The 11,296-nt window shown below is 39.0% G+C and overlaps 1 protein-coding gene across 1 annotated transcript in view; it reads right to left on the bottom strand.

Moving 5' to 3' along the window:
* LOC121534115 (anosmin-1-like) overlaps positions 1 to 6,465 on the bottom strand; it is a 159,929-nt gene extending 153,464 nt beyond the window's left edge. The window contains exon 1 of the mRNA XM_041840590.1: positions 6,140 to 6,465. Coding sequence (XP_041696524.1) covers positions 6,140 to 6,316 — 177 coding nt within the window. The 5' untranslated portion in view covers positions 6,317 to 6,465. The remainder of the gene's footprint in view (positions 1 to 6,139) is intronic.
* Between the last annotated feature and the right edge of the window lie 4,831 nt (positions 6,466 to 11,296).

Genomic DNA, 11,296 nt, shown 5'->3' on the forward strand with positions numbered 1-11,296 from the left:
ACAGGTATATAGAATCTATCTAGATACTAGAGCAGGTATATAGAATCTCTCTAGATACTAGAGCAGGTATATAGAATCTCTCTAGATACTAGAGCAGATATATAGAATCTCTCTAGATACTAGAGCAGGTATATAGAATCTCTCTAGATACTAGAACAGGTATATAGAATCTCTCTAGATACTAGAACAGGTATATAGAATCTCTCTAGATACTAGAGCAGGTATATAGAATCTCTCTAGATACTAGAAGAGGTATATAGAATCTCTCTAGATACTAGAGCAGGTATATAGAATCTCTCTAGATACTAGAGCAGGTATATATAATCTCTCTAATTACTAGAACAGGTATATAGAATCTCTCTAGATACTAGAGCAGGTATATATAATCTCTCTAGATACTAGAGCAGGTATATAGAATCTCTCTAGATACTAGAGCAGGTATATAGAATCTCTCTAGATACTAGAGCAGGTATATAGAATCTCTCTAGATACTAGAGCAGGTATATAGAATCTCTCTAGATACTAGAGCAGATATATAGAATCTCTCAGATACTAGAGCAGGTATATAGAATATCTCTAGATACTAGAGCAGGTATATATAATCTCTCTAGATACTAGAGCAGGTATATATAATCTCTCTAGATACTAGAGCAGGTATATAGAATCTCTCTAGATACTAGAGCAGGTATATATAATCTCTCTAGATACTAGAGCAGGTATATAGAATCTCTCTAGATACTAGAGCAGATATATAGAATCTCTCTAGATACTAGAGCAGGTATATAGAATCTCTCTAGATACTAGAGCAGGTATATGGAATCTCTCTAGATACTAGAGCAGGTATATAGAATCTCTCTAGATACTAGAGCAGGTATATAGAATCTCTCTAGATACTAGAGCAGGTATATTTAATCTCTCTAGATACTAGAACAGGTATATAGAATCTCTCTAGATACTAGAGCAGGTATATATAACTCTCTAGATACTAGAACAGGTATATAGAACTCTCTAGATACTAGAACAGGTATATAGAATCTATCTAGATACTAGAGCAGGTATATAGAATCTCTCTAGATACTAGAGCAGGTATATAGAATCTCTCTAGATATTAGAGCAGATATATAGAATCTCTCTAGATACTAGAGCAGGTATATAGAATCTCTCTAGATACTAGAACAGGTATATAGAATCTCTCTAGATACTAGAACAGGTATATAGAATCTCTCTAGATACTAGAGCAGGTATATAGAATCTCTCTAGATACTAGAGCAGGTATATAGAATCTCTCTAGATACTAGAGCAGATATATATAATCTCTCTAGATACTAGAGCAGGTATATATAATCTCTCTAGATACTAGAACAGGTATATAGAATCTCTCTAGATACTAGAACAGGTATATAGAATCTCTTTAGATACTAGAGCAGGTATATAGAATCACTCTAGATACTAGAGCAGGTATATATAATATCTCTAGATACTAGAGCAGGTATATATAATCTCTCTAGATACTAGAACAGGTATATATAATCTCTCTAGATACTTAAGCAGGTATATAGAATCTCTCTAGATACTAGAGCAGGTATATAGAAACTCTCTAGATACTAGAGCAGGTATATAGAATCTCTCTAGATACTATAGCAGGTATATAGAATCTCTCTAGATACTAGAGCAGGTATATAGAATCTCTCTAGATACTAGAGCAGGTATATAGAATCTCTCTAGATACTAGAGCAGGTATATAGAATCTCTCTAGATACTTAAGCAGGTATATAGAATATATCTAGATACTAGAGCAGGTATATGGAATCTCTCTAGATACTAGAGCAGGTATATAGAATCTCTCTAGATACTTAAGCAGGTATATAGAATATCTCTAGATACTAGAGCAGGTATATGGAATCTCTCTAGATACTAGAGCAGGTATATAGAATCTCTCTAGATACTTGAGCAGGTATATAGAATATATCTAGATACTAGAGCAGGTATATATAATATCTGTAGATACTAGAGCAGGTATATAGAATCTCTCTAGATACTAGAGCAGGTATATAGAATCTCTCTAGATACTAGAGCAGGTATATAGAATCTCTCTAGATACTAGAGCAGGTATATAGAATATATCTAGATACTAGAGCAGGTATATAGAATCTCTCTAGATACTAGAGCAGGTATATATAATCTCTCTAGATACTAGAGCAGGTATATATAATCTCTCTAGATACTTAAGCAGGTATATAGAATCTCTCTAGATACTAGAGCAGGTATATAAAATCTCTCTAGATACTAGAGCAGGTATATAGAATATCTGTAGATACTAGAGCAGGTATATAGAATATCTGTAGATACTAGAGCAGGTATATAGAATCTCTCTAGATACTAGAGCAGGTATATATAATCTCTCTAGATACTTAAGCAGGTATATAGAATCTCTCTAGATACTAGAGCAGGTATATGGAATCTCTCTAGATACTAGAGCAGGTATATAGAATCTCTCTAGATACTAGAGCAGGTATATAGAATATCTCTAGATACTAGAGCAGGTATATAGAATCTCTCTAGATACTAGAACAGGTATATAGAATCTCTCTAGATACTAGAGCAGGTATATAGAATCTCTCTAGATACTAGAGCAGGTATATATAATCTCTCTAGATACTAGAGCAGGTATATAGAATCTCTCTAGATACTAGAGCAGGTATATAGAATCTATTTAGATACTAGAGCAGGTATATATAGCATCTATTTAGATACTAGAGCAGGTATATAGAATCTCTCTAGATACTAGAGCAGGTATATAGAATCTCTCTAGATACTAGAGCAGGTATATAGAATCTCTCTAGATACTAGAGCAGGTATATAGAATCTCTCTAGATACTAGAGCAGGTATATAGAATCTCTCTAGATACTAGAGCAGGTATATAGAATCTCTCTAGATACTAGAGCAGGTATATAGAATCTCTCTAGATACTAGAGCAGGTATATATAATCTCTCTAGATACTAGAACAGGTATATAGAATCTCTCTAGATACTAGAGCAGGTATATAGAATCTCTCTAGATACTAGAGCAGGTATATAGAATCTCTCTAGATACTAGAGCAGGTATATATAATCTCTCTAGATACTAGAGCAGGTATATAGAATCTCTCTAGATACTAGAGCAGGTATATAGAATCTCTCTAGATACTAGAGCAGGTATATAGAATCTCTCTAGATACTAGAGCAGGTATATAGAATCTCTCTAGATACTAGAGCAGGTATATATAATCTCTCTAGATACTAGAGCAGGTATATATAATCTCTCTAGATACTAGAGCAGGTATATAGAATCTCTCTAGATACTAGAGCAGGTATATAGAATCTCTCTAGATACTTAAGCAGGTATATAGAATCTCTCTAGATACTAGAGCAGGTATATGGAATCTCTCTAGATACTAGAGCAGGTATATAGAATCTCTCTAGATACTAGAGCAGGTATATGGAATCTCTCTAGATACTAGAGCAGGTATATAGAATCTCTCTAGATACTAGAGCAGGTATATATAATCTCTCTAGATACTAGAGCAGGTATATAGAATCTCTCTAGATACTAGAGCAGGTATATAGAATCTCTCTAGATACTAGAGCAGGTATATAGAATCTATTTAGATACTAGAGCAGGTATATATAATCTATTTAGATACTAGAGCAGGTATATATAATCTCTCTAGATACTAGAGCAGGTATATATAATCTCTCTAGATACTAGAGCAGGTATATAGAATCTCTATAGATACTAGAGCAGGTATATAGAATCTCTCTAGATACTAGAGCAGGTATATAGAATCTTTCTAGATACTAGAGCAGGTATATAGAATCTCTCTAGATACTAGAGCAGGCATATAGAGCCTGGAAAGTGTTTAACAAACATCCATCTGTAATAGTAATCTGTTACATTCCCTGATAAAATGGACTACATTTGACCACTAAGATATTTTACGTAAAACAAATTCTGCGACTCTGCAAATGTCCTCAAGAGCTTTCGACTGTGATTTGGTGGTCCCTCTGATCTAGCAGCTTCGGACGTGCTGTGAAGCTCTTTCTCTCTTTGGCTTAGGTCAGCACCTTCAGTTCACCTATCCCCCAGGAGTAAATCACCCCAGACAGGAGAAGGAAGGATGCCCACGGGAGAGGATGACATCAGGGAGAATAGACTGTCTGTCTGTTTGTCTGTCTGTCTGTCTGTCTGTCTGTCTGTCTGTCTGTCTGTCTGTCTGTCTGTCTGTCTGTCTGTCTGTCTGTCAGAGCTTGTAGGTGGTGTGGACGGCTGCATTGGTGACCTTTGAACTTAACCCTACCTGGCTACCTACCTACCGCCGAGAGGAGACACACACATCGCTCAGGGAAACGCATGACACACACAAAACACACACGCTACAAGGAACACATACAGAGCAACACACAGCAATACTCACTAAGCAGCAGGCTGACTGAGGTGTGAACTGAAAATAGTGAGTGTCACATTCCAGTGGTAGGAAGCAAACCAAGCCAGGGTGGGATTTTCTCTCTCTCTCTCTCTCACACACACACACACACACTCCTGTGGCTGGTGGTATGATGTGTTTTGGCACACAAACACACATGTGGACGTGACTTGACTACAGTAATTTCTCAGATGATGTCATCTGTGGCTGTTATCTCAGGCAGATCGCTCAAGAGTGACTTTGAAATTGGACGTCTATCCATGTCCTAAGGACATCGGGAAATGCCTTTCACAACTGGCCACCAGGGGCAACAGTGAGCGCTATGGGTTCTGCTAAGGTGATGTGGACAGGTGTGGCAGAAGGACGTAATCCCATGACTCATGAGGTTGTGTGTTCGATCCCAGTGGTGGACACTTGTTTTGTATTTGATTGTTTTAACCCTATCACAAACCTTAACCTTTACCTTAACCTAATTTTATTTGAATGTTTTAACCCTATCCAATGCCTTAACCCTTAGTCTTCTAAATTTGACGTTTGGAGCAACTTCTAAATTTGACGTTTGGAACAACGAATAATAAACGTCTAATTCTGCAGTGGGACTGTGAGATCGTGTTGGTTATCTAGAAATGTCTGTGGTTCCACCACACAGCATATGAAGTCACATCATCATCTCAAACTCACATTATCATTCATTAAAAAGTTCTGCACAGGAGCTCTGATAACGATCTGTGTTATAAATGTACTTCAATAAAGTTAGGTGGAGGAGCCTGGGAGCATTTGAGCCTGCAGTACACATCATATTATTCTATAGGAGTATTTGTCAATAGGTCCTATCAGAAGGGTAACAATAACTCCTTGAATTAAAGGCAGAAAAAGGAAATAAACATACTGCCCTTCATGTGATCTTATAAATGGTCATTTATCCTCAAGGATTTAGGTCCTAATAGCTAGAAGGAATCTACCTCGAAGGTATAGCCTCTACACCAGTGGTTTCATTCCACTCTACAGCTCCTTCGTGCTTTCAGACCAAATGTTCTCTCTCACACCCTCAGCCAGCCCCAGCTCCATTCTCCTCCCTCTTCGGAGCTGTGAATCAGAGGCACGCCAACACCTCTCACCCCAGAGCGGGGACTGGAGTCCCAGTCATTCAGAGGCCACCCTCATTACCCCTCCACCCTGCACCCAGGTGGCCGCGGATCTAATGCCTTGGCCAGTTCCAGAACCCCCCCACACACACACACACCCCTAGCTCCAGTCCCCCCACTCATGCCTTACATCCCATTCTGTCAGACTGAAGTCAGGAAAAGTTTGGTGCTTAATGACTTTCCCACCCACTAAAGCGAACGCACATGTTGAAGACGTTAAGGATAATATGGCTTTCAGTGGTCTACCTCCCCAAGGAGTATTGTCACAAATGTTGAACAGCTTGACTTCAGCCTAAATACTAACGTTAAAATGCATGTTACCCACATATTATGCACATGCTAATCAGTTTCGTGTATTGTGCATGTATTGCTTATTTTCATTCAGACATAGCCTACCACACTAAATAAAACGAAATACCATGAACAACACTAAATAAGCACAACGTGAGCGCAGGTTCATACTTTCAAACATCAAAGTGTGTGTGTGTGTGTGAAATTCGTCGGTTTAAATTAAATGTAATGATTTTTACCTGAAGATGTTTAAAAGATGCTGTGAGTTGTGCCATGTGCAGAGTGAGGCAGCGCGAAGTGCATCTCGCGCTGTTAATTTTCTCCAAAACCGCCGCGTCTTCAGCAACAGTCCTGCGCGCAGAGCTCAACGCGATCAAACAGCACATAAAGACCACGGTAACCCGCCACAATGTCATTCTGTTGGCTGAAAACAGTCAAAATAAGATCAATTTCTCTACAACAGATTTGTTTTAAGTCCTACTCAGCCCGTGTCAATTCCTGTAGTTGACTTTGAGAGTCAGCTTTGGAATGGAGAGATTCCTGCTAGCTGTCCGCAGGAGATGAGAGAAGTAGATTCTTTGTCGCGCCAGACACTCCCACCCACCAACGTTGCTCGTGTGGCACCTCATCACTTTGAGTCCTGTCGAGACGAGCAGATGGACACATCTAGGCTCTTTTGGAGTTCTAACACAGTATCAAGGAGGTTAGCGCAATTTAGCCTAAATTATTCAATTGGGGTTTGGATATAATTAAACGCACTACAACATTTACTTTTCCATATCCACTGTCTTGCCATTTATTAGTCAGTGTAATGAGCAAAACCTGTTGAGGTGCTAATTATAGAAAGTTAATGACGGAGAACACCTAGTTTTTTTTTAGCAAGTTTGGGTTTCCTAGTTTAATTAAACAAAAATATTGAAGACAAGAAAGTTTATATTTAAAATAAGATTTGATTTTCTCAACTATTCCTTCTAAAAACACAAGACACAAAAGGTAGGCCTATCTTTGAATTTTATATGACAGAATTCTAATTTATTGCTATCCATTTATCAAGTTGTAGCTATTTTATTAACTATGTTTTGTGGTATAGCCTTTTATAGTTATTTATCCTGGTTGCACACATATGAACCTATGTGATCACATTAACACACTATTACATTTAGGTTTGATTTAGGTTCAAGATCTGTTCCATGTGGACATTAATCACAGCCATAACCTCAGTGATATTTGGAAAAATCCATCTGACACTGAACAAACTTCAGATCTTAAGTGTTCTAATATGGGAGGTCTAGGTCTCAAGCAAGCAACACCTGGTTCATGCTAGAATTACAGCAATGTTCTGGGAATTTCAATGTACCCTTATAAAGGTCCAAATCGTAATTGTCCCAGGGTCTGTGTGCAATTTTCCAGGTGGACGGGAAAGAGCTGGATGATCTCTCCAAATAAAAGTAGAGAGAAAGAAAGAGAGAATGTGAAAAGCATTGACTCCTGGCATGCCTTCTCCCAATGGCAGCAGGAGGGCTTTTAACCCGATTTGGGGTTATGAGACGTACGTGTTCAGAGTGATTTGCACAAAATATGTGTAATCACTTGTTGAACTTCTATAGTATATAAATGAAAGCGTTATTAGGTTACAGAAATGAGGGTGAAATAATAATGCTTACCTCAGTCTGCTGATCCCCTGGGAAGGAGAGAGAGAGAGAGAGAGAGAGAGAGAGAGAGAGAGAGAGAGAGAGAGAGAGAGAGAGAGAGAGAGGAGAGAGAGGGGGGGGAGAGAGAGAGAGAGAGAGAGAGAGAGAGAGATGAGAGAGAGAGAGAGAGAGAGAGAGAGAGAGAGATAGAGAGATAGAGAGACAGAGAGAGAGAGGGGAGAGAAAGGGAAGAGAGGGAGATAAATACTGTAGCACACAGGCCTGACTAAGTTGAGTTGTAGCCAGCTGAAAACATACCAGCGCTTCTGAATCTATTCAAATCCTGTCAAAGGGCAAGGTTATGTAAATAAGGCAGCTTTTATAGAATATAAGAATCTCAAGGAGAGGGAGAGAGATCCACTGGGAGTTGTTGCTCGACAAGTCATTTGCAGGAAATGCCAGAGACATTCTCTTTGCATTCTCAAAGCTCTTTGTTTTACTAATAGATAGCGGTAATTCCTTGGTAACACATGCATTTCCTGTATGTTTCTATAGTCTCCTGAGTCCTGAACCAAACATAATGCACTTTTTCATGCAACAATATCCTCAAGAAATGAAGATAAGACTCCTACACAATGTCATACGGTCATTACTAAGGTCATGTTGAAATTGCTGTTTCCCTTTCCCATCCCATCTCAACCATTAACTAAACACTACACACCACCAAAACCTCTGTTTATGTTTACATTTAATTAGGACTATCTTCAATGACTGGTTGAAGGCAAGGCCTTTTGAGGTGATGCAAGATCAACAGGGCACACACATATTGCTGGCCATCACAGTGACCACCAAACAGAATAGTTTCATATTTTAAAGAAACATCCTGCTCAAGTTTGTGAATAAACCAGTAGTAAAACAAAACACTCACAAGCACACACAGACAACCCATATCAGAAACACGTATAGTCTGTCCAATTCCCCTCTTTGATTAAAACCAAATGTTCCTGATCTGTCAGCATGTGAGGACGGAGGGAGCTAGTCAACATTTCTGGCAGAGCCAAATTGACAAGTTAAAAGTCATATATTTAAGCTCTTTACCTCAGCTGAAATCTTTCGAATTTGATTTGCAATTGGAATTTTTTGTTGGTATATCATAGCGTTTCTGACAGTGGGATTTGTCCTTCAGGCTTCGGTCTAAATCAGATGTGAAGGCTTAACTAAGATGGCCAGCTTCAGATGTGGTCCCTGTCTATTCCTGCTATTCATACATTTACCCCAGTAGCTTCAGCTATTCACATCTCATTTGCTGGGGATATGTCAGTCTTCCTGATTCCTTTGTCCCCAAACTGAACAGTCTTTGTCTAAGAAACACGCAAAGCAGATGTACTTTACATCTTGTGACAATTTTGAAACAAACATATGAATCTAAATTATTAGGACATAATGAAAACAATACTAGGAATATACTATAGGTCACTGCATTAGTTTGACACTATGAGCCAAAACACAGTCAATAGTCCTCTAATGCAGTGGTTCTCTGTGGGTGATGCAGTGGTTCTCTGTGGGTGATGCAGTGGTTCTCTGTGGGTGATGCAGTGGTTCTCTGTGGGTGATCCACAGGGGGTACTTGAGAAGACTCAATAGACCATAGGCCTACTGGTAAAATGCACATGAAGGGGTACTTCAAGGGTACTCCGGGCATTGTTCTACTGTGCGTTGAGAAACATTGTTCTACTGTACGTTGAGAACCACTGTTCTACTGTACGTTGAGAACCACTGTTCTACTGTGCGTTGAGAACCATTGTTCTACTGTATGTTGAGAACCACTGTTCTACTGTACTTTGAGAACCATTGTTCTACTTTATGTTGAGAACCACTGTTCTACTGTACGTTGAGAACCATTGTTCTACTGTACGTTGAGAACCATTGTTCTACTTTATGTTGAGAACCACTGTTCTACTGTACGTTGAGAACCATTGTTCTACTGTACGTTGAGAACCATTGTTCTACTGTACTTTGAGAACCATTGTTCTACTTTATGTTGAGAACCACTGTTCTACTGTACGTTGAGAACCATTGTTCTACTGTACGTTGAGAACCATTGTTCTACTGTACTTTGAGAACCATTGTTCTACTTTATGTTGAGAACCACTGTTCTACTGTACGTTGAGAACCATTGTTCTACTGTACGTTGAGAACCATTGTTCTACTGTACTTTGAGAACCATTGTTCTACTGTACGTTGAGAACCACTGTTCTACTGTACGTTGAGAACCACTGTTCTACTGTGCGTTGAGAACCATTGTTCTACTGTACGTTGAGAACCACTGTTCTACTGTGCGTTGAGAACCATTGTTCTACTCTACGTTGAGAACCACTGTTCTACTGTACCTTGAGAACCACTGTTCTACTGTGCGTTGAGAACCATTGTTCTACTCTACGTTGAGAACCACTGTTCTACTGTACCTTGAGAACCACTGTTCTACTGTGCGTTGAGAACCATTGTTCTACTGTATGTTGAGAACCACTGTTCTACTGGGCCTCAATTGATGTATCTTTGCACCCTTTTTCACATTATTTTATGACATGGCTCCTGTGATTCTCAGGATGCTCAGAAGGTAAGCAGCGGAGCATGTTCTTCTATATCCTTGGTTGTTATGCTGTTTGAGGACAAGCACTGATGTGAAGGTAATGTGTTGGGACAACACTGATTGTTTAGAGATTATAGCAGTTATAGAGATACTGTGTCGCTTTTGGAGCACTATTATGAAGTGGATCACTATTCAACAGCATTAAAACAAGACACTTGAAGCTGGCTCTAGTCTCTCGGTCCTCTGAATATCTGAAAATATCAGTTATGTTTGCTCAGTTGGATGAACAACAACTAAGCAATAGAGTGCGAAATCCAACGCAATTGGAATAAGGTTTTCCAAGACCTGTCAATAGCATAGAGATTGAACCCTCCATCAAAACAGCTCATGTTATACTATCTCTGGGATGAGGTGTAAACACCTCTCAGATTATTCCAAATGTTTGATTCACTACAGATAAACATAATGAAAATAAAGCCCTCTTAGAAGACAAGATACAGGTTCCACAGTTCCGTAAGAGTTTCCAAATGGAATTCCTTCCCAGACACAGGAAGAGGAAAATAAACATCTTTAGGCCTTCTACTTCAATCTTTAGGCCTCCACCATCAAATAACAGATCTCTGTAAGACCTGGTGGTCATCATAGTCATCACCAACCAGAGCAGGATCAATTAGTTAGCCAGCTAAATTGACTAAATATTCTTACAGTTTTTTTGGATTGCTTACACACTAAAATTAAAAGTAGTACACTATTAGCAAAACCTTACACTCAAGAAGCAAAACATCAGCCCATATTTGCACAACTATAAGCACATTGTCAACCTTACACTTGTTGCAAAACTCTACACACAGTGATTTGCAAAACACTAAACACAGTTAACATACATTACACACAAAAATCTATCATGAAGTCACGTCCTTGCAATACCAAAGCACAGACTGTCAAATTACCACACCGTCCAACCAATTGGTTCAACACAGTCATCAGGTGTGCAAACACTCGTTTGCTTAATTGTAGACACACCAATCAGGTGTATAAGCACTATAAAAAGCAGCAGGTGTTTTCATCGGTCTTCAAGCACAATGGAAAGAGTCAGAGAAAGAGTAAGACGAGGAGGAGGAGGAGGACGAGGAGAACGAGGAGGACGAGGAGGAGGACGAGGAGGAGGAGGAAGG

The sequence above is a fragment of the Coregonus clupeaformis genome, chromosome 20 (assembly GCF_020615455.1).
Source record: "Coregonus clupeaformis isolate EN_2021a chromosome 20, ASM2061545v1, whole genome shotgun sequence".
Taxonomy (NCBI): domain Eukaryota; kingdom Metazoa; phylum Chordata; class Actinopteri; order Salmoniformes; family Salmonidae; genus Coregonus; species Coregonus clupeaformis.